The sequence below is a fragment of the Drosophila eugracilis genome, unplaced genomic scaffold (assembly GCF_018153835.1).
Source record: "Drosophila eugracilis isolate 14026-0451.02 unplaced genomic scaffold, ASM1815383v1 contig_2088, whole genome shotgun sequence".
NCBI classification, from domain to species: Eukaryota; Metazoa; Arthropoda; class Insecta; order Diptera; family Drosophilidae; genus Drosophila; species Drosophila eugracilis.
In genome coordinates this window covers 3,235,522-3,257,294 of record NW_024572964.1, presented here as the reverse complement: position 1 = coordinate 3,257,294, position 21,773 = coordinate 3,235,522, and the positions used below count along the sequence as shown (strand labels likewise).

The window sequence follows — 21,773 nt, the reverse complement described above, 5'->3', positions numbered from 1 at the left end:
TTTGCAGCCAAAAACCGAATGACAGACCGCAAATCGCAGATGGCAGGAGACGCAAAAGGAAGCTCCATCGCGAACGGCTCCCAAGCCAATACTGAGCGTTGCTGCGAAACAGAAGAGGGCGGGAATTCAGTGGGAGGAACAACTGTCGCAGGGTCTCGCGTAACAACGCCCTTGCTGGCTACCGAGCTTTGCGGAACTTATTTTACGAACGCGAAACCGTTTTCAAATATTTTTAAAATTGAAAAACAATTTCTGAAATTAAAATATTTAACAAACATTATTTAAATTCTAAAACTCTATAGAATCCACTTAATTTAAGTAACCATATTTTAAATTTATCTATTCTCTGCAAATTGTTAAACTGCCATTATCAAATGAACATTTTTGAATTCTTTAGTGACATTTTACGTTTTATTTAAAAATTAAAAGTCAATTATACGGCATGGTGAATATGTATTACAGAGATTAGCTTTCATAGTATACAATATGCATTTTCGCGAAGACTTTTACAAATTGTTACAAAAATATCTTGTATTTTGTCTTTTTGACTACATTCTATTTATGCGACTTGTTTATCAAATATTGTGCAAAGACCCAAGCTGGTTTTGAATGGTTTTACAAGTTGTGCAAATATTTAAAAGCCTGTTTTTTTCGAAATGTACGAAAAAGCAACTTTGAAGTGATTGTAATCAGGTTGATACATACATAAGTATATGAGTACGTAAAAGAAAGATTACATTATTTTATTTTCGTAGTAGTTCTCCTGTCCGCAAAGCGCTGGATATTTTAATGTACACATATTACTATCTTTAGCGTGGCAGAAACATTCACGTAAAAGTTAAGAATTGGGCGAACCAAAATAAAAAACGGCGGAGTTAGAGTTAGATTAAGGGAAGCCTTGGCTTGATCCATCTGCCTTCGCTGTGGAATTCAAATGACATTACTACAATTAAATAAATAAAGGCAAAACCGCTTGCTTAAAGTAAAAACGATACACCACTGAACTGGAACCTCTAGTCCTGGTGATTTTAATATCAATCCTATCGTCGGTAGCGGCCCAAATATGCCCGGCAGTTGGGGCACGAATGATGGACGTCCATGCAGTCATCGATGCAGCAAGGTATCAGGCAGCATCCCAGCCAGCATCTAAATTAATCGGAATTAAATGTATGTCTCTCAAGCAGACCACTCAGACCTCACCCGAATAAGGCAATCAAAAATCCGGACAAGTAGGCAATCATTCCTGGCTCAGTGCGCGTGGTGGTCTCAATCTCGGCGTGGCACGATGGACAGATCATGTGCGTCGACGTGCGGCTGATGGGCACCACTGTAGTCACAATAGTAGTATTTGCCGTGGTGGCGGGGGCTACCACTGGCGTATATGGACCTACTGGCTTAACTCCGCCTACCGCCTCCTGGTATGAAGGAGGAGCTGAGGGTGGCGGAACATAGGTGAACTGCGGAGGAGCACTGCCTGGTTTACTCATATTGCTAGGGCTAGTAAATGCACTTAACGGTTAAGTAGCTGAAATGGGAAAACAATTTGAATAATTTAGTTTAAAGAAATATTTTAACTTTTTTTAGCCACTTTTTTGTGTTACCCCTACAGAAACTACAGGAATATTACCGAATTATTAACGCATTTTTAACGTCCTAGGCGTTTTGTTTATGGGACACTATTGGTCAATTATATAGTTTTAAGACAATATTACTGAATATATTAACGAATTTTCAAATCGTATAACTTCCAAAACAGTTTATTTTAGGTTATAGAAATACTAAAGCCGTCTATGGTTAAATTCACGCTCCCTGAACTCAAAAAATAAATGGAATGAAAAATAAATGGAACTACCAAAGTACACATTCAAAAAGGTAAACACCAGAATTTAATTGATTTAAAAAAATTAAAGCTGAAAATAGCACGGAGCTCAATGGTCAGCATCTCATCCACATCCACGGCGCCATGAGTCATTCTCGCTCTTTTGGCACGCATTCGAATCTATTACAGAACACATCTCTAGAGAGACCCGAATCATGCTCTAAATTACTGTACCCTGCAAATTCTAATTGTTTTGTAATTAACATTCTTTGTATTGTAAAATATTTACGATCATTAAAACCTTGCATTACAAAAACAGCTTTGAACGGAACCTTATTGTTTCAAAAATAATAGAACGAGAGATAGGTTGAAAGATAATTTTTATTACTGTTAAAAAAAAGGCATCTTTAGGGTATTGTTAAAAAATATACTATATTGTTGAATCTGAAGTAGTTGAAGCCATATTTTAAAAGTTTTATGATTTAAAATATAATAACTTTCATTTACAAAAGTTTCTGATTAAGCTGTCGTTAATAAATATACATTTTTTCCGTGCAGCAACAGAGCTAATTTGCTGGCAGTCACATCGCAATTACCAATTGAAATTCCGTGAAGGGATAGTGAGCACACTTATAATTGGGAGAAACAAATGGAGTTTTGGCTGTCTTTTCAGTGGAAACTCAGATAAGATATGGAAATTGGATCCATATGACGACAACTGCCAGAGCTGAGCAATTGGTTTTACATGTCTGACGACCAGACGACTGGCACTCGACTTTTAGAGCTGGTGTACAATGACCTGCCCGTCATCCAAACTGCGCCAACTTTCACCATTCGTTCAGGGAGCTATTGCATGCACACAGATGTACCTCGTATGGGACCATATATTTGCAAACCACGCGGAAGTACATATGGTCAAAGCAGAGAACCAGATGTCTTGATCTTGGCCAGAACAACCGACTAAAACCAGCTGCACTTGGCGGAAATCACTACAGTTACAACCGATACGATGACGTATGTGGGCGATATGCATTGATCTGAAGCCCTCATGAATCAACTTCGATTTGGTTTTTACCCGATCAAAGCAAATACGCTAATACAATTATCATCTGATGGTGTCGGAGTTAAATTCTTCCATTTAACAATCTATTCCAAGCTTTATAACAATTCATCCATCTGAATGCCACTGGCGGCAATAATTGAAAAATAAATTGAGACTTTGAGACCAGAAATCCATCCTATTTGTAACCGCAGCGATTACGTCAGCTTTTCCGACTTCGTTCATTATCTCAGCTCAGATGAATCTTGGCTTGGAAAATGCTATAATCTTGCGATTTTGGACTAATCTATGTTTAAATCACAGAGTTCAGAAATCAGATAAATTAGTTCCTATCTTATCATTATTCATAGTGAATGTTAGTTAGTGATAGAACCGAATTTAAATTCAGACAAGTCTTGAGATATCAATGTATGGTATTAAATTGGATAACTTTTATTCAATTATGTTTCAAGTTTATATTAAATTGATGTATAAATGAATCTTCTGTCCAATTTCATGTTGCCTTTTGGTAGTGTATAATGAATTAGAATATTTAGCTGTGTACGAGGTGTGTTCAAAAAGTAAGGTGACTTTTCAAATTTCTCGGGCAACATATTTTCGATTATCGTTTTTTTTGTTTTGTTATATTGGTACACTCTTCCCTAACATCTGTACCAAGTTTCAATGGAACATCCTCTTTTGTTTGGTTGTGAGAGGCGTAAAGTTACAAGTTGTTTTGCGAGCTCGGCGATTTTTTGCTATCGAAAAATATGGATCAAAGGATTTGCATCAAATTTTGTGTAAAAAATAAAATTAAGTGCTCTGAAACACTTGAAATGTTGACAGTGGCATACGGTGAAACTGTTCTGAGTAAAAAAAATGTGTACAAGTGGTACAAACTCTTCCAAGATGGCCGGGAAGATGCCAATGACCAGCCTCGCTCTGGACGCCCAAGCACGTCAACAACTGATGAAAACGTTCAAGCAGTGACGAAAATTGTTTTGGAAAATCGTCGAATCACTATCAGAGAAGTTGCTGAAGATGTCGGTATATCGCTTGGCTCGTGCCATGAAATTTTTTCAAACGTTTTGGGTATGAGTCGTGTGTCAGCGAAGTTTGTTCCGAAATTGCTGAATTTTGAGCAAAAGAACCGTCGCATGAGCATCGCTCAAGAGCTGTTGAATGACGTCAACGACGACCCAGATTTACTCAAAAGGGTCATAACTGGTGACGAATCATGGGTATATGGTTATGATATCGAAACCAAAGCCCAATCGTCCCAATGGAAGAGCCCAGACGAGCCAAGACCGAAAAAAGCAAAAAATCGCCGAGCTCGCAAAACAACTTGTAACTTTACGCCTCTCACAACCAAACAAAAGAGGATGTTCCATTGAAACTTGGTACAGATGTTAGGGAAGAGTGTACCAATATAACAAAACAAAAAAAACGATAATCGAAAATATGTTGCCCGAGAAATTTGAAAAGTCACCTTACTTTTTGAACACACCTCGTATGTAGATAGGTGCGTACAAGGTCTGCCACTCATAGCGATCGGAAAAGATTTAAAAAAACGCCTTAATGTGTATTTAATTTTAGCCTTTGTGTTAATTTCATGTAGTTCTCCACCATATGTAAATTTAATGAATCGAACTTTATGCCTAAGGGCTATACAAAAACCAAATTACATATGTAGTTAAATCGTAAGGTAGAATAATTGAAGATATTGTGGAGGTAAATAGCAAAAATGGCGAAAAATTGCTTTTGTGAACAGTGTTAAATGTGAATAGAACTGGAATTAAGTCCGAGCGACCTTGTAAACGCCCTTTTAAAACCACTTTTTCTAACGGAACCGAAACTAAAAACAAAATTAAAGCCCTCCCTTATGATGATGATGTTGTTTTAAGCGATGTGTATTCCGCACATTATCTTTCGCATCGCCAGATGTTTTTGGCCGATGCCACAGATGACGTAGTCGCGCCAAAAATAACCACCTTAGTGGGCGGCAAGGACGCGGGGGGCGTGTCAAAAACAAGAGCAAGATGATGGGTTTACAGGTGTGTTTGTTTGTGTGGGTGAATTGTCCAGTTGAAACTGCTTGTTGCTTTTGATGGTAATTAGTTTTGTTTATATTAGTACACTTCACAGCACAATAGATAACGCCAAATAATGCCACATATAACCACAAAATAAACCCGATAAATTGCGCTTATTTTAATATATATTTTTTTTCACGCACACTTAGAAATATCTTGGTATAGGTTGAAATGCATAGAGCACATCTTTTTATCTGATTTTAAGTTTTTATCTAATTACGTTTGAAGCCGTTTTTTAGGCAGCCCTTATTTGGCTGTTATTATTAGCTTGTCACACCTGCACAAATATTCTTTCGAAAGAGATCGTTCCCTCGAATTTTTTAACCGAGAGCGACGAATACGTTATAATAATAAATTTCATGTGGCAGAGTGACCGTTAAAAGGATCGTTGGGAAATACCATGTGTAAGGTAATCGATAAGTTTCGATATAATTTATAACGATAGTAAACAAATTTTAAACCACCAGATATGGCCATCCCTATTCCGAATTGCTATGAAAAATTTACGCCAGAAATTAGCGAATTGCTGCCAGTGCGAGAGCACAGGTGCAAGAGGTGTCCCAAACTGGTGTTTGGCAACATTGGTCACTATATCCTGCACCTGCGGCAGCGACACCCGGAAGAGCAACCACCCTTACAAAATGGACCCAACACTGCGTTTCATTGTCCTGCGGAAAGGTGTATCTACCATGTGGCAACAAAGGGATCACGCAGTTTCACCACCTTACGGCTGCTGCGACAACACTATCAGAAGAGCCACATGGAAAAGAACTACAAGTGTCAGGATTGCGCCGAGAAGTTTCTGCTGCAGCACCATCTGGAGAAGCATAAATGCTCTGAGCACAAGTGTCCCGTTTGTGAACTCACCTACAACAGCAAGGCTGGCCTGAGGACCCATATGCGGCGCAAAAACCACCTAGTGGAGAACAAATGCGACAAGGTGGCCATAACATCGTTGGCCACCTGGAGGAAAATGAACCCAGTGCCTAAGCCTGCTCCTACAGAGATTATTGCCTGCCCTAGTTTGGAAGTAGCTACTGTTATGCCCCCTCCAGAAAGGTATATGGACAATATATCCTCCAGTTTGGTAATAGGCAATGACTTATCTACTGAGGTAGATAATTCGCAGGCGAATATCTCCGCCGATTTACCTGCTCCAGAGGGGCATATATTATGTTACCTACCCATTTTGGATTTGCCGTATGCATTAGAGCTAACATCCCAAAAATTGGATATGGAAACCCAAACGGAGAAGGATAATTTTAATGAAATCAGGAATGAAGTTTTGGCGCCTCTGTTGCGGGATATAGAAACCCAAACGGCCGACACGCGGGGTGATATTGGAACGATGACTGATGATTTTCCTGGGGAACAGGAGCAAATAAAACAGGAAGTTCCAGTAGGAAGCGATTACCATACCTATCCTGAAAATGAACCCATCTTTGATTTGCAAACTTCCGCCCATATGTACACCCAGACTTGCGACGATTTGTTCGAAGAACTGGGACTGTCCCATATTCAAACTCAGACAAACTGGCCGGATGGTCTTTACAATACCCAGTACACGCAGACCTGCGACGAAATAATGGATGAATTATTTCCGGACAACATTCAGTCGACTTACACTCAAACTATGTGGCTGGACTGGAAGGATAATGCGGAAGGAAATAGTTAGGAAAGGTTCTTGTCTAATAAACTATTTAAGAATGTTTTACTATACTTCAAAATACCTGTTTCCATAGCTTTATAAATATGGTTATATTATTCATAATTTGAAACAAATAAAAGACTATATTACATCGGAAAACCCAATTATATTTTAAATGAAATGTATTTATGGAATTGAAACTTAAGTACATATTTGCTTTGTAAATATCACTAAACAATTATAAAGCCACTTTTGCGCCTAATAAGTCACTTTCCACGTAAATCTAAGCAGACATTTAGCGAGGTCAATAAGTTTTGATCTTGGAACGAGTGTCCGACTTGGTCAGGAGCAACTCAGAGCATTGGAAGAAACAGTAGCTGCAGAAGCAAAGAGCCATGTAGTTACCTACTCCACTGAGGTAGGCACCGCGCATCAAAAAGTCACCGATCTCCTGCCCACCTATAAAGTAAACATTGGAAAAGGCGGCCGGGATGAAAAGCTGGGTGGCCAACATGGCGTACAGCCGCTGAGCACCCACGGCTCCAAGATAATGCTGTGTCCACTGCTGGTACTGTGGAATCAAGGTCAAGGTTTTAAACAGCTTCTCCGCAGCCAGGCAGAGGAAGTTTAGAATGCTCCAGATGAGCACGTAGGTGTAGCATCCATGCCAGACGAAGACGAAGGCGAAGGTCAAAGCAGTAGCTCCAAACTTGGCTGCAGACGAGGATCTCTTGCCGCACATCTCGGCATAAATGTTCTGAAAGAGAAACTCGTACAGGCCCTCATCAAAGTACTTCCACATGTCCGAGTAAAAGTGGATACGTCCGATACAGCGGGGTCTGCTGGGCGCCGGGATTCCATCCTGCAGTGCAAAGGCAATGCCCAAACCATAGGTGACCACGTAGTACAGGAAGAAGAACTGCCCCATGAAGTACCCCGCAGAATGCTGCCAAAACACAGAGTCCATCATCTCCACCATTCGCACATCGCGCGACATGTAGTGTATGTAGAAGTAATGGAGGGCGCACTGCATCACCAGCCACCAAATAGCACTACGGATAACGCCTTTAGCGAATGCCAGCCAGTCTTCCTGTTCATCTACACTCCTGGCTACGAATCTCTGATAACTGATAATGGGTCCATAGGTCAGGCAGGGAAAGTACATGGCATAGCCCAGATACTGAACGAGGTTGTATCTACCTAGATCCTCCTTTTTAGCTTTCATCTTGGACAGGGAATAACTGCAGCCGCGTAGTACACTCCAGGACATTGTGACTATCACCAGGACGTATTCCGTGTAGCCTACGCGATTTGTCCACCAAACATTCTTTTGTATCACATTGATGCATAGAATCCAGCCGGCGGACAAGAACCATACCAACAATTTAGATGTGGCCAAAGAAACAAGATAATAGCTGGCTATTAACCAACCTAATATTACTATCGATGTCCAGTCCAGGTTTATACCCAGGGCAAAGGCACAAACGGCTGCAAATGCATGGCACTGAAGGCGGGGAGTTTTCCAGCGGATGATTCCTTGGATAGCAGCATGCAGCAAGTAGAAGGGCCAAAATCTGGAGATGAAGTCTCCAAAGTTTTCCAGCTCATCGTTACTGTCATCCCGCCGCCGCTGGGAGAATGGAAAGACGCTCCAACCGTCCGGAAATTGAAACTTTGCCTCCTTGGCTATATGGTCCCGGAGTCCATAGATCTTGTACAGTCCTACAACTATATAAGCGATATAGACCCCAAAGTAGACGAATATCTCGCACCGGGTCAGCAGAGATCGGTCAGGTAACCTGGACATTACTGGAACACCGACTTGGATTCTTCATCACGGAAAGAGATTACGTTAGGGATGCGAAGAACCAGTAAATATATCGATAGTTTTATAACCTCACTTAAGAAAACTATTTTTGTTTTTCTTATATTTTAAAACTAACATGCATTAAAAAAAAATAAAGTTTTTTTTTATGAATTTGTGGATGTATTTATATAACCTGAACATTAATAAGAACATCTGCTCTTAAATTACGTTGCTAATGGTATCTACAGATAGAGCTAGGTCTAAAAACATACCTCTAGCATTGCATCTCCTAAGGAGATTTCCCTTTCTCTCCGGGTTAAATTTTGGTTTGATCCCGACCTACGACAAAGTTGATGTACATTGATGGGATAATATTCACTTAAACACTAAACTTATGGTTTCTTAATGGTAACTTATAAACATATCATTCGAGGCCTTTTTCTAGTTAAGCAAATCATCCTCATAATCAAGCTCCTTCTTGACCTTCCGGTCTTGATTAGACATGCGTCGTTGCAGGTGACGCCAGAGAGTGCTCTTGGGGATCTCGAAGAGGTTGGCAGCGTGGTTCTGAGACATTCCTTCATTAAGGCAGGCATGTACTGCTTTTGCCAACTTGTCACGCAATTCGTCCTTGGGCGTACTGTCCCGCCGGCGGCAGGACACAAAGTCTGGAAGGCTTCCCTGTGCTGACAAACGAACCTTATGCCGGTGCAATGTCGACATGGGAATTTGCAATTCTGTGCTGATACTCTTTAGCGAATCTCCGTTCTTTAGTCGCTCATAAGCCTCAGCCAACGAAGGTCGTTCCCGGTTGTTTCGCATGTATGCCGGATTTGTCCGCACTCGTCTCCACAGAACCGTTTTAGAGATGTCGAACCGATCGGCGGCTTTTTGCAAGCTCAAGCCCTCGAGAATTACAGCGTCCGCCGCCAAATCCAAAGCATCGTTTATATCATCTTTTACTTCCCGTTTGAGCGCCACATACTGCTGGAGTCGGGTCGGCTTACTAGACAAACGCTTCGCGGACTTGGAATTAAGGGATCGGCGGGTACGCGACTTTCCTCCTAGTTTACGGGGCTTCTCTTCCGTCTCTTCTAAATCTTCGTCCACCAGATCGCCGGGAACGTCCTCGTCGTCGTCTAGTTCAGTGGCCCCACTCAACTCGATTAGTGGATCGGTTTGACCAAACTCCTCCTCAATCATTTGTCCATCGTGTTCTTCAGAATCCTCTGTGATATCCGCCTCAACATCATCATCTACCAGCTCCACTTCGGCGCCACTGGTAACCGTCTCATCGACTTCCATCTTGGACAAATTGGAACCAGACTGAGTGATGGTGAAGGTACCTGTGTTCTCGGTAAGAATAAACTGATTGCCGCTCGAATTGCCGTCCATATGCTCAATGGAGTAGGTAATCTTTGGCGGCTCGTATACATCTAGATACTCCAACGAACGACTGGAGTGGTTGGCCTGATTCTGGGGCTCTCCCAAGACAGTGGCTGGTACAGTTTCAGTGGTATTGCCTTCCTCCTCTTCATCCAGTAGCTCCGCTTCAGCAATTTGCAAGCCAGTAATCGATTTTGCCGATTCTACTGCTAATGTACCGTTCTCCACATTAACACTTGGCGGACTAGCCGAGGGATTACATTCAAAGCTGATGGCCGACTTGATGCCCAATAGGTTGATGGCCTCCAGAAACTCGGATAGAGAAGCGGAGGGCAGGCTCGTTTCACCCATATAGATAAAAGAGAGCATGCTCTCCAGCAAATCACCTCGGATGTCGGGCAGCACGATGGTGGCCTCTTGACCGCGAGGAACGTCAACTAAGATGTTTCGCATCAATTCGCTGCATGTGCTTAGCACAAAGAGATGGGCGCGCACCCGGACGCCATCCCTGGAGGCTAGAACCACCTCGCAGTTCTCGTCGTCGTTGCGTAGCGAGCGCTGTATATCCATTATCGTGGACGAGTGTCCCATCCACTTGAGGTGATTCTGTAAACGATACCGATGTTTTGGTCAAATCCCAATAGGTCAAGATATTTGTTGGGGTGCATTTCACTTACCATCTTGTTGTGTTTTGATTTCCACAATCTTTTTAATTTCGATTCTCGCAATTCCAAACGCGACGCGAAGGTAGAGTTTTCGGACCAGGGCTGACGGTTATGGTATTTCCGATATATTTTCCATATGCATAATGGCAAGTATTTGGTATTTTATTTAATAACTTACAAGTTTAACATTTATCTTGTTAAGTATTTTTTCTGAAAAGAAAATGAACATTATATATATATATATATATTTTCATATTTATATTTATTCCAGTCCAGTTAAGAAATTTGAAAATTTTAGATTAATTGTTTCATATTAATTTTTTGTAATTTTAGTTTCTTAATATAATAAGCTACAATTATTTTAATGGAATCGAACGCTGAAGGTGTACAAAATACACATAGTATTTTTATACATTTTGTGGTCTGGTATATTGAAATACCAAAATAGGGTTACCGAGTTTAGTTATATATTGACATTTTAGCATTACATAAATTGTCAAAAACTGGTGCAAATTGTTGAATTTATATTAAACAGTTGGTAAAATGGCGGCCTTAATCAGGAATCTGGGTGCCCGAGCCGCAGTCGCCGCTTTGTCGGCCAAGCATGGTGAGTAAATATCGCTTGTCAAAAGCTCCTACTGGTACTTTCTATATTTTATGTTTAGTCGTACCCGCAGCAGGATCAGCTGCTCTTCGGATGGCCAGCACAGCGCCTGTGGATCCCAAGAAGGCAGATAAACGTGAGTATAAATAGACTTCATTCTGGTACGAACTATATGGCCATTATACCATTCACAGCCACTGTCCGCCAGCCGGACGCAGTTGCGCGTTCGCATCTTTCCGATTTTGGGCGCTATGTGGCCGAGTGCCTGCCCAAGTACGTCCAGAAGGTCCAGCTAACCGCCGGCGATGAGCTGGAGGTTCTTATTGCCCCCGACGGCGTGGTGCCCGTCCTGCAGTTCCTCAAGGATCACCACCAGGCACAGTTTACCAATCTAGTCGATATTGCCGGTGTGGATGTGCCCTGCCGCAAGAACCGCTTCGAGGTTGTCTACAATCTGTTATCGCTCCGCTACAACTCGCGCATTCGCGTGAAGACCTACACCGATGAGCTGACTCCTCTGGATTCCGCGTGCGAGGTACACAAGGCGGCGAACTGGTATGAACGCGAGATTTGGGACATGTACGGTGTGTTCTTCGCCAACCATCCAGACTTGCGCCGCATTCTCACGGATTACGGTTTTGAGGGACATCCTCAGCGCCGAGACTTTCCACTTTCCGGCTACGTAGAGCTGCGCTACGATGACGAGAAAAAGCGCGTCGTCTGTGAGCCGTTGGAGTTGGCCCAGGAGTTCAGGAAGTTCGATCTGTCGGCGCCTTGGGAGCAGTTCCCCAACTTCCGCAACGCAAATCCCCCTGCTGAGGTCGTTCCTCCACAGGCTCCTGCCAAGAAGTAATCCAAGTCGGTTTGTTAAATGGTAATTAGATCAATAAAACGAGATCACTATGAGATATGTGTAATCAAATCACTAACTTTCAGTAAGTTATTTATTACAATATCCTAAATTGTCACCTACCTCCTGCAGGCGAGAATTCAAAAAATGCACAAATATTTATCAAACCAGAGGGGTCACATATATTTATTGATTTCCGTATTGTTTACACAGTAGTTTACACACTCAGAGTTAAACGAATCTCCCAGACCTGACACATTCAAAAAGGACATTCCTTAAAGGACATGTGCATATACATATAAAATGTTTGATAAAACAAGTGTGGGCCTCTTGACAATTCGTGCGCCTGCGCAGCGGTGCCCGGCGATAGTACAGGTGCAAGGATATACTTAAGTTTAGGCCGGAGCGGATTGAGGGTGTGATAATTGTACTTGGTGAAAACCTAATCGTAATTCGAGCTTCAGAAGTCTGACACACCGCTTGGCTGCACCGTCGTCAACGTTTAATTTTTGTTAATGTATTTTTGTTTGATTTTCGTTAGGTTTTTTGTACAAGAACATACACACATACATATATATAGTACATAGGTACACACATAAACATAGTATTACATTTAGCGATTTTAAAAAAGCTTACACTCGGCATTTCGCCAGAGTGGTCCAAAATATTTTCATTTACAAATGACTGCATGCTCTTAAGCATGGCTCTAAAAACAAATCTTCCGCGCCACTTAGCGCCCTTTCTGGCAGTCCATGTGCCGGGCTCTGGGCCGGATGCACATTGGAACTGGGACAACAAATGAAAATTTCGATGCAGGTTGTAAAATACGCGATTTACACGCATCCTGCTGACAAAAAAAACAAATTCGACAGACGGTCATAAGTGGAACCAACCATATTCTAGACAAAACCTGAACAGTACGACTGCTCTTGTCTGGAGAAGGTCTTCCTTCGAACCGTCTTGCCACAAATACAAATATGCGGGCGGGTCCACGGCAGCTCCAGATTATATTGATTCCGTCTTGGTATAATGCCGAGCTGCTCCCGCTCCACTACTGCTGCTGCCAGCGGAGGAGACATATGGCGAAGCCTTGCCACTGCTGTTGCTGCCCGCTCCCGTCGTATTGCTGTTCAGCTGATTTTCTCCTGCTCCCGCACCACTAGACGAAGAGGCCGCCTCGTTATTGAGGCGCTCATGATACTCCTGGAAGCAGGGCACAATGCACAAATTCGTCTGGCACTCCGGGCAATGATATTTCGTTTTGCGGCGCAAAATTCGTCCATGCCCATCGATAGTGTTCCAACAGAAATTGCATCCCAACGCTGGACCGGGTCTTATTACCGGACAGTGACTAGAACGCGGATTCTCAAGGGTTATAATCTCCCGTTGGGTCTGCCAAATAGAAATGTCAATGATTGATACTAATTTCAGGATATACCCAATATTACCTGAGGTGAAGACACCGATCGCTGCAGTTCCTCGTTCTTGACGCGAAGCGTGGGCAAATGCTCAAATGAACTGCTCATAGTGGCTTGTCCGGGATGAAGATGGGTTCCACTACTGATGGAGCCCGATGCAGACTTGGAATTTCGCAGCCTCGATCCACCTCCGTTGGCAGCTTCTCCCGGATTTTTCCCTGCCCTCTCCACAATCTGCGATCTGCTGATAGACGGTGAGTGCGGGGATCTTCGATCATGAGCCACATCCGAACCAATGGAGAATGTGGGGGACAACGGATGCCGACTAGCGCTGTTCTGGATTCCCGAATTCGGTGAGGTGACAACGGAAACGGCCGCCGACACTGTCGACGAGGAGCCGGGGCTGGCATTTGTGGGGGTGGCCGCCGTTTCACTAGACACCACTGGACAGGTCACCACTCGTGTGGGTACCAAGTACTGTGAGGAGCCGGCCGGCGGCGGAGAACCCGATGCGTAGATCGACTCGGGCAGCGAGATGTGGTGCGGATGGTGGAGCGGTGCCGGCGTGATGTAATTGGCACTTGTCCCTGACAGTGGATGCGAGTATTGACGGTGCAAAGGGGCAAAGGGATTGCTGCCGGTTGTAAGCCCGGAACTGGAACCGGATCCGGCAATATGCAGGGCGGACTGGCGGGGAAGCAGCGGATCCGAGTGCTGCTTAATGAGATATGGTGTGCTGGACGGCACGCTGAGCAGATGCGGCGTGGATGGGCCCAAACTGGGCGCAGGCTCAGAGGCATGTCGCTCTATACGCGGTGGAACGGTCAGCAGATGGTGGTGATGATGTACCGTTGGCTGATGGTGCAAATGGTGCGATCCCGTGGTGGAGTAATCCCTCGCTGTGACACTCGTGGCCCCAGCAGCATTGAATGGATCAAAGTCTAGCGTCGTGGCAGCCGTATCCGGAGATATCTGATTCGTGGAGGAGATACTGTCGCTATCCCTCTTTACCCTCGGCTGACGCGTGAGCACCCTATTGCGCTTCGTACCCATCACCACTGGCGAACTGGGTGTGCCATCCGGATCACATTCGCCGGAGCCAACACCGCCTATGCTGAAGGAGCGCTCAAAACTTCCGCTACCACCGCTACTGCTGCTTGCAGCCGCTAAAGAAGGATGTGGTGGATGAGGTGCATGCGCAGGGCTGGGTTCTGCAAGGGAAGAATTTACAAGATCAATTTGTTAGCCAGTTTAGAAAGCTTAGGTGCTATTGCAACTTGTCGATACTCAAAATATTTGAAAGGTACTTCCACGTCTTACAGAACAAGAAAAATGAAAATGAAGCCAGGGGAACAGGATGAGTACGTTGTAGTTTTGAAAGTTTATTCGTTTCTTGCACATCGACTACAGTCTAGAATGTTCGTTCCATCTCGATATTGGTTTGGGGCTCGCATTACTTGGTATGGTACATGCAACTTATAATACAATCGGTTCATTTATGCACTTGCGCTGATTTAAATAATTTATATATATATTTAACACACATAACTAGCGTAGTTATTGGTACTTTGCAATTGTAGGAAACAGAGTTAGTAATATTTGCTTATTGTTTCTGCTATTTTCGCGTCGTTACATCCGTGTTTTTTTGTTTTGGTTGTTTCGTATGTTTCCGTGGTTCTGTGATCTGGGATCGGGATAGTAGGGTTGTCATGCTCGTGGGGCGAGTGTAATAAAAGTCCATTATCAAAGTTTACGTTACTCTATGACTTCTAACAAATCACGCTTAGTTCTTAGTATGCCTTGACACAATATAAAAAGTTCTCTATTAGTTACAATATTTATATGAATCGTATTAAAAACACACTATTCGTAATCGTTATTTATAACCGGAAACGTATGCGTTATCCGTTTTGTGTTTTGGTTTTCTTTTTGCCTTTAGCTGCAGTCTCCGTTTAGGATTTTGGGTGGTTACGAGTTATCTTTAAGTTTCGTTTGTTTGCGTATCTGTATCTTGTAATCCATTACCGATCTTGATCGCCCTTTCGCGCCTCTATATGTACATTGCCTATGTACAAAAAAATTGTATAAAAAACAAGAGTCAAAATAAATGGATCCCCCGAAAACACCCCCTTCTTAGATATGTTGTTGTCGGATTTCGAAATATATAAAACCTAAAGTCGATCACCTTAAAACCAGTATGCCAGCGCACCACTGACACCTTGACAAACTTAAAAAGAAAGTAAAAAATGTGTGGATACATTCACAAATATAAATATATATACATATATATTGATTGGTACATATTTATCATACATATCCGGTTCTCTTACGTGCACCACCAGCTCCTCCGATCAAGTAGCTTAGTCTATTGTACGCGGCGGTCCTGCGATTCTAGGATCTCTCTGTTCATGACATTATTCGGTGTGGAGGCGGGAGCTCACTAACGATTACTCTTATGCTTCAAATAGAGTGGATTCGGTTCACTGTACAAAGAATGTTCTCACATTGATAGGAAGCTTAATATAATGCATACAGAGTACCTACATACTGATATTTGCTATTGTAACACAAGTGCAGAAATGAAATCTCTTTCGAATCGAGGAAGATAGCTTATTTCTGATGTGCCAGAGCCTAGCAAACCGCAGAATGTGGGGAAATTGTTTCCAGAAATTTACCAATAAATCTCATTTTGTCCTTAAAGTTTATCATTATGATTACAGATTGAATTTTTGGTTTCGTCGATTGCATGTCAGCATTACAAAAAGTGGAATATGGAACGGATTCCGAAAGGTTTGATTGGCTGCTAGCACACAGCACCACTTTTAGCTGCAGTTTGCTTTACAAATCATTTGATGTTCGCGATTAACACTAATAAAATTGTATAATTTATGTACATTTACATTATTCTTTTACACGTAATATAGCTATATATATATAAATATATATCGAAGATCTGCACTACCAATTTCTTAGTTAACAATCGTAAAAATGTAGGGTTCAAAACTTTAAGCTTAAGGAATTAAGTTCTAAGAAATTATTACAAGTGCGGCCGGTTCGCCTGCTCTCTCGCTCTCTTTAATCGTTCCTCTACAATTCTTTCCAATCCTCCTGCTCCGCTTAGCTCAGCTCAGCGCAGGAATCCGATTTCACTTCAGTTTTATCCTTGGCCATATATCCTATTGCCACTCTGCCATTAAAGCGGTTCGCTATATACACTAGATTGCTGCCGTTGTTCTAATACCTGTATCAATCGATTTGGGGGCTAAGTTTCCGGACCTATGATTTGTCCAGGTACTGCAGGCCCGTGCTAGTCACCGTGGCCACCGGTGGTGCAGCTACCGTCACAAAGTTATTAATGAGGAAACTGTGGGCCATGCCCATTGGAACGGAGACGGGCATGGCTGATATGCTCAGGGATTCCGCTGGCTCGCTGGCGGCCATCACGGCAGCTGCCTGCAGCAGAGTGGCCGTCCCCGCCTGGCTCGAAATCGTATTCTATATTGAGTTGAAGTTAATACTCTGAAGATTCATGGCGGTGGTCGGATTGACGTTGATAGTGCCTGTGCCAGCGCCCGTTCCCGCACCCGCTCCGCCACCGGTCGCTTCGATATACCGCTGCCGCGTCATTGAGTGTACGTTTCCAGGCGAATCCAGGTATCGCGGATCGAACAGGCTCATCACCCCGATGGCTGGGTGGGAGTTTCCTCCACCCGGCAGACTTCCAGCTCCACTTCCCAAGCTCGCGTGATGCGGAGTGCACATTAGAGACGGCGTTGGCGTCTCCGCTTGTGGTGGTATCTGCATGCCGAGTGTCTCGTTGGTGTTGTCATCTCCCTGGTTTGTCGAGGGCGTAGGCGACGGCGACAGATTCGGTTCCTGCTTGACTACGCGCGCCTTTATGCTAGGCCGTGATACAGGGTAGCCTCGCTTCTTGTACTCCAGCCACAGCGTCCTATTGTTCACACCGTAAAGTCGTGCAGCTTTGCAGAATCCAATGCCTCCTGTTCGCACCGCCTCCAGGGCACGAATAAAGTTCTCATCTCCCTGCGGATTGACTGATCTTTTGCGCTTTACCACAGCACCAGCGGATCCACCGTTTCCAGCATTCGCATTGCCCGCTCCTCCGCCGGTGGCACTGGCTCCGCCAACACCCGCGTGGACAGGAGATTGGGTGGGCGTGGGACCCTGACTGTAGACCGATTGCACCATGTTCGATTCGTTGGGAGAGGTGGGTGAGAGGTTCTGAGCCGCCGTCGCATAGCTGCCGACTAGGTTGTTCACGGTGATGATCTGGGACGAGTAAGCCGGCCCAGAGGCAGAGGCCTGCTCCTGCTGCTGCTGTTGCTGCTGCTGGTAGTGAAGTTGCTGCAGGTGCTGCTGCTGTTGGGTGGCCTGCTGCTGAGCCTCATGCTGCTGCCTCTGGTCGCTATTGACGCCGCCAGCGCTATTCGCACCACTGCTTTGACTGCCGGCACCACCACCGCTGCCACCGCCGTTGCCCAGCAAGTTAGACTGGCAGGCGGGCAGGGAAAAGCGCGGATAGTTCGAATCGACAACTGTCCATTGCAGACCTGGGAAGGGGAGAGAGAGAGAGACAGCGAATGAAAGATTGGTTCTGGTACTGGTACTGGAGGCATTTCGATTGAAATTGAAGTAGAGATTTCTCTCTTCTAGTTCTAATGGTTCGGGATCACGTCAGGTCTGGTCTGGGTTTAGTCCTAGTCTGGTTGAGGCTCTGAGATAGTTTATAGTATCTAAAGGCAGTTCATAGATAGGTACAATAGAGGTAGGTAGTAGAGGAAAGATTGCTAAGGCTAAATCATTATCATCGGAAACCGCTGTTTGAAATTCCCACAAAACAAAAATCAAAAAATCAAGTAAACGCAAATCGAGAATTAACAATCGAAAAATAAATCATTGGTTTAGTTTTTGGAAGTTTTGGTTTTTGTTTTGGACTCTGTGCTAGCTCTCTCCCATTCCCAAGTTCAGGCAGGATTCGGTTTTTGGAATACAATACACAATAATAGTTAAACATAGAAAATTTCGGCATTTCACAAATATTTCGTGGTACTTAGTCGGTAAATCGGTAATGGATATTCGGTATGCTAGATCTCATATTTAGCTTTAGCATTCATTTCTCCAAGCGCTGTGTATTGAAATTATTTCGAAATGCTACCGTTCGTGTGTGAATTATGCAGATGAAGTATGATCGTGGGCATTATTTCGATGAGTGAATAGAAGTAGCTGAGACTAAATGCGGATTTAATTAAAAAACATAGGTTTATTTACCCCCACAGTTAGATTAGGTGATACTAACAATATAGAGATCATTCTTTTCCGTCTAATTACATCCGTAGGAATTGGTTAATATGTCATTTAAGTCAAGGAAAATAGGTACACTGAAATCCTCTAAATTATCGTACTTTACTACTGACCTAACATTTTATTCCTGTCATTCATTTTCTGTGTTTGTGTGTTTAAAATAATTATTGCCAAAAAATTAAGAAAATTATTATTATTTATTAATAAAAAAAATAATCCATTCTGGCAAATGAGATCCCTACCCGATGAGCAATGAGTTTTGATGGATCAGTGTGCTGGCCCTTAAGTTCTAGTTGCAACTTACCCGAGTGCGAGGACTGGGAGTTCGGCGCATCGTGCTCGGATGGTGTGGTGCCGCCGGAGATGTCCAGGGGCATCGTTTGGTTTACGCCGCCAATGTCGACTTCGGGCTTCTGCACGTAGGTACCGAGAAAAAGAAAGAACACAATTAGTTAAGTTGCTCACGCTGACGAGGGTGAAAGGTTAACGTGACCAATTTCATTACAATTTGCATGTGTAAGTGTCCGTGTCCGTCGTCCAGATCAGAGTCCTGCGGCTGCTGCTCCAGTTCGGCACTGGCCGACTCCTTGAGCAGCTTGGCCGCATGCAGTGAGTGACCAGTCAGACCGCCGCCCGCACCAAAGGACATCTGGCTCATCTGGGCGAGACTAAGGCCGGCATTGCCGGCACCACTGGCCGCGTCCAGGGAACTATTGTGCTGCTCCTCCACATTGTTGCGTTCGCCAGAGCCTAGAAGAGGTGTTAGAACCAATTAGTTTGAACTCTATCAGTTGAGGATCTCACGCGACGATGCTTTACCCAAGTCCAACTCACCGTTATTCGAGGATTTGCGCAACCGCTTGCGCCTTGTAGCCGGCGATGTACCGGCGCTCAAGGGTGACGGTGTTCGTCGCATCTGGTGGTGATGCGTTTGCGCCGCCTGTGCCTGTGCGCCCTGTTGCTGTTGATGGTGGTGGTGATGGTGCTGCTGCTGTTGTTGCTGCTGCTGCTGCGCCTGTTGCTGTTGCTGCTGCAACTGCTGTTGTTGCTGGTGGTGATGGTGCTGCTGTTGCGCCTGTTGCTGGGCCTGTTGTTGTTGCTGCTGTTGCTGCTGAAACTGCTGAGCCTCGCTGGTGCTCCACAGGGAATCACCCACGCTGCTGCCACTGGCAGCTCCAAGGCTGCCAGCTGAAGTGCCCGCCCCAGTGCCCACTCCCGAACCACCCACCAATTCAGTGCCGTCACTAGAGGACTTGCTGTCCGACTTGGTGAGATTGGCCGGATCCGTGGGCATCTCCGCTAGACCCTTGATCTTGAGCATCTCTGCTGTCTTGAGGATATGCGGCAGCTGTTCCTGAGACACATTTACCTCGCCGTAGTACATAAAATCCACCATGGTCTTGAGGTCATCGTACTGTACGTCCTTTAGGATGACAATAGGATGTTGGCACGGATTTGTGGTAAACAAAGCCTGTCGAAAAAGTATACGAATTATTTTATAATTATGATTAAACAAAGGACATCCAAAATCTCACCTGAAAGTACGAACTGCAGGCGGACAGCACTATTTTGTGGGCCTGCAGCTGGCGACCCTCGGCGGCCAAAGTGACGTCCACCAGGGTGCCATTGTGCAGCAGCGAGGAGCACACCGATATGAAGTTTGGCTGGTGATTGTTCCAGCGCAGGCAGAACTGCTGCACGGACATGTTGATGGAGGATGCGTGTCCGTATCCGGGTTACGGATTTGGAGCTCCCTAATCCTCAATCTCCGGAGCCACCTCCTCCTCCCGCTCCTCTCCTTTCGTCCTCCTCCTTTTTGTAGCCAATTAATTCGCACTGATAACACTTTTTATCGCCTCCCGCTCGACGCTCTATTGATTTTTATTAATTTTTTTTTTTTCTTTCCGGTGTTTTGTTCGGTTTTGTTTTTGCCTCTGCCTTTGAATTAATTAAAATTTATGACAATCAGAGCTTGCACATGTGTGAGTAGACGGTGTGCATGTGGGGGTCGGGGTTTCGGTTTTTTTTGGGGGGGGTGACGACTTCTAGGCCGCACGCATCGCGAGTCACTGCAAAAAGGGGTACAAAAATCGGGGTTTAAATAAATCAAACATTATCGATGGTTACACAAATTGCTCGAAAACAAATTCCGCTCTGCCACACTCTCCCTTTCTCTCTTTTGCCTTTCTTCTGTATCACAGCTGCGCGCTCTCTTCGCTTACAAAAAACCACAAACAAGAACAACAACAATGGGACTGCATGTGTATGTAATTATACAGTCGCGAAAATGAAACACACACTAGCACACTATGGCAATACTTGTTGTTGGTGGTACTGCCTGCTGGCCAAAGTTTTATTTTTGATAAAACCAAGAACGTAACGAAATCGAATAGCTTATGGTAAAGCCGTGTAGCGCCGTAGACCTTGAATTTTCTTGATTCTTATGACGTAATTACGCGGCCCCCGCGCCTACTCATTCCCTCTTTTATCAACACATCTCCATCTCTATCTCACTCTCTCTCACCCACACAAACGACCGACCGCCGACGACGTACTAATCGCTGCTTCTTCGTTTATTCATCGTATCGATATTTTCAGTGTTTCAGTGGCATTTATTTATGTGCATGTCGCGCGTTATTTTTGTATGGGCATAATGAGGATAAAAACTGATACACAACCTAGCGCAGCACCACATGTTTTTCAGTGGCCTTTCCCCCAGTGTCTTGTTTTGTTCTTCATTTTGCTTTTACAAACTTTGACTTTTTGTGGTAGGTTTTTGCTATTGTATTTTTTTTTTGCTTTCCAAAAACAAAATGGCGCGCAACAAATTTATGCGAGGGGCAAAACAACGCCGAAAAATAGACGCACTCGCTGAATTTTAATGTTTTTGCATGCCGGGATGTTAACGGAAACTTATTTACCACTTTTTACATTCTTTTTATGCAGATTTCCTGGCGAAAAAAGCCTTTGAAAATTCTTACGTTTTACTTCTTTATGCGAAAGATTTTTGTGACTATACGGCAACTCTGCATGAAACAAGTTGGCAGCTCCTTTGTTAGTGTTACCGCATATGACTAAAGACAAGTTACCAAAATACCATAAATGTTTGATCATTTGTGAAA

The 21,773-nt window shown here is 44.0% G+C and overlaps 6 protein-coding genes across 11 annotated transcripts; 2 read left to right on the top strand and 4 right to left on the bottom strand.

Annotated features, from left to right (window-relative positions):
* Positions 1–389: 389 nt before the first annotated feature.
* Positions 390–5,317, bottom strand: LOC108107858 (LITAF domain-containing protein). 4 transcript variants are annotated; one of them, XR_001772451.1, is made up of 4 exons: positions 5,229–5,317; positions 1,201–1,525; positions 978–1,146; positions 390–921 (listed from the first exon to the last, which is right to left on the bottom strand). XR_001772451.1 is itself a non-coding variant. In XM_017215624.1 (3 exons), exons 2-3 carry the CDS (start codon positions 1,485–1,487, stop codon positions 1,041–1,043), a joined length of 393 nt encoding a protein of 130 aa, XP_017071113.1. In that variant the 5' UTR covers positions 1,488–1,525; positions 5,229–5,317; the 3' UTR covers positions 390–1,040. The 4 variants fall into 4 exon arrangements, 3 of the variants coding, with proteins under 3 accessions (XP_017071113.1, XP_017071114.1, XP_017071115.1); XM_017215624.1 differs by having other exon boundaries at positions 390–1,146; XM_017215625.1 differs by having other exon boundaries at positions 390–1,146; positions 5,172–5,280.
* On the top strand, positions 5,249–6,758 carry LOC108107856. The gene is made up of 2 exons (XM_017215622.1): positions 5,249–5,360; positions 5,419–6,758. Exon 2 carries the CDS (start codon positions 5,421–5,423, stop codon positions 6,624–6,626), a length of 1,206 nt encoding a protein of 401 aa, XP_017071111.1. The 5' UTR covers positions 5,249–5,360; positions 5,419–5,420; the 3' UTR covers positions 6,627–6,758.
* LOC108107854 (protein-cysteine N-palmitoyltransferase Rasp) lies at positions 6,746–8,444 on the bottom strand. The gene has a single exon (XM_017215620.1). It carries the CDS (start codon positions 8,404–8,406, stop codon positions 6,904–6,906), a length of 1,503 nt encoding a protein of 500 aa, XP_017071109.1. The 5' UTR covers positions 8,407–8,444; the 3' UTR covers positions 6,746–6,903.
* Positions 8,445–8,575: 131 nt separating this feature from the next.
* LOC108107742 lies at positions 8,576–10,576 on the bottom strand. Its single transcript, XM_017215404.2, has 2 exons — positions 10,470–10,576; positions 8,576–10,398 (listed from the first exon to the last, which is right to left on the bottom strand). Exons 1-2 carry the CDS (start codon positions 10,470–10,472, stop codon positions 8,848–8,850), a joined length of 1,554 nt encoding a protein of 517 aa, XP_017070893.1. The 5' UTR covers positions 10,473–10,576; the 3' UTR covers positions 8,576–8,847.
* Positions 10,577–10,901: 325 nt separating this feature from the next.
* LOC108107744 (NADH dehydrogenase [ubiquinone] iron-sulfur protein 3, mitochondrial) lies at positions 10,902–11,967 on the top strand. Its single transcript, XM_017215406.2, has 3 exons — positions 10,902–11,064; positions 11,123–11,197; positions 11,256–11,967. The coding sequence occupies exons 1-3, from the start codon at positions 11,001–11,003 to the stop codon at positions 11,912–11,914; spliced, it is 798 nt and encodes a 265-aa protein (XP_017070895.1). The 5' UTR covers positions 10,902–11,000; the 3' UTR covers positions 11,915–11,967.
* Positions 11,968–12,069: 102 nt separating this feature from the next.
* LOC108107738 (longitudinals lacking protein, isoforms J/P/Q/S/Z) lies at positions 12,070–21,719 on the bottom strand. 3 transcript variants are annotated; one of them, XM_017215397.2, is made up of 7 exons: positions 21,633–21,719; positions 20,187–20,720; positions 19,486–20,122; positions 19,157–19,401; positions 18,956–19,064; positions 13,360–14,540; positions 12,070–13,303 (listed from the first exon to the last, which is right to left on the bottom strand). In XM_017215397.2, the coding sequence occupies exons 2-7, from the start codon at positions 20,355–20,357 to the stop codon at positions 12,917–12,919; spliced, it is 2,730 nt and encodes a 909-aa protein (XP_017070886.1). In that variant the 5' UTR covers positions 20,358–20,720; positions 21,633–21,719; the 3' UTR covers positions 12,070–12,916. The 3 variants fall into 3 exon arrangements, with proteins under 3 accessions (XP_017070886.1, XP_017070885.1, XP_017070887.1); XM_017215396.2 differs by having other exon boundaries at positions 21,573–21,668; XM_017215398.2 differs by lacking the exons at positions 12,070–13,303; positions 13,360–14,540 and adding an exon at positions 15,585–17,900 and having other exon boundaries at positions 21,573–21,667.
* Between the last annotated feature and the right edge of the window lie 54 nt (positions 21,720–21,773).

What these genes read in the sequence shown, in the direction of transcription:
- LOC108107858 (XM_017215624.1), bottom strand. Translation starts at nt 1,487, where the DNA reads ATGAGTAAACCAGGCAGTGCTCCTCCGCAGTTCACCTATGTTCCGCCA. An exon ending in TTTTTGATTGCCTTATTCGG is followed by an intron (nt 1,147 to 1,200) that starts GTGAGGTCTGAG and finishes CGATTAATTTAG; the next exon opens with ATGCTGGCTGGGATGCTGCC.
- LOC108107856 (XM_017215622.1), top strand. Translation starts at nt 5,421, where the DNA reads ATGGCCATCCCTATTCCGAATTGCTATGAAAAATTTACGCCAGAAATT.
- LOC108107854 (XM_017215620.1), bottom strand. Translation starts at nt 8,406, where the DNA reads ATGTCCAGGTTACCTGACCGATCTCTGCTGACCCGGTGCGAGATATTC.
- LOC108107744 (XM_017215406.2), top strand. Translation starts at nt 11,001, where the DNA reads ATGGCGGCCTTAATCAGGAATCTGGGTGCCCGAGCCGCAGTCGCCGCT. An exon ending in CGCTTTGTCGGCCAAGCATG is followed by an intron (nt 11,065 to 11,122) that starts GTGAGTAAATAT and finishes TTTTATGTTTAG; the next exon opens with TCGTACCCGCAGCAGGATCA. An exon ending in TCCCAAGAAGGCAGATAAAC is followed by an intron (nt 11,198 to 11,255) that starts GTGAGTATAAAT and finishes TACCATTCACAG; the next exon opens with CCACTGTCCGCCAGCCGGAC.
- LOC108107738 (XM_017215397.2), bottom strand. Translation starts at nt 20,357, where the DNA reads ATGTCCGTGCAGCAGTTCTGCCTGCGCTGGAACAATCACCAGCCAAAC. An exon ending in CCTGCAGTTCGTACTTTCAG is followed by an intron (nt 20,123 to 20,186) that starts GTGAGATTTTGG and finishes CTTTTTCGACAG; the next exon opens with GCTTTGTTTACCACAAATCC. An exon ending in GACACTTACACATGCAAATT is followed by an intron (nt 19,065 to 19,156) that starts GTAATGAAATTG and finishes ACCTACGTGCAG; the next exon opens with AAGCCCGAAGTCGACATTGG.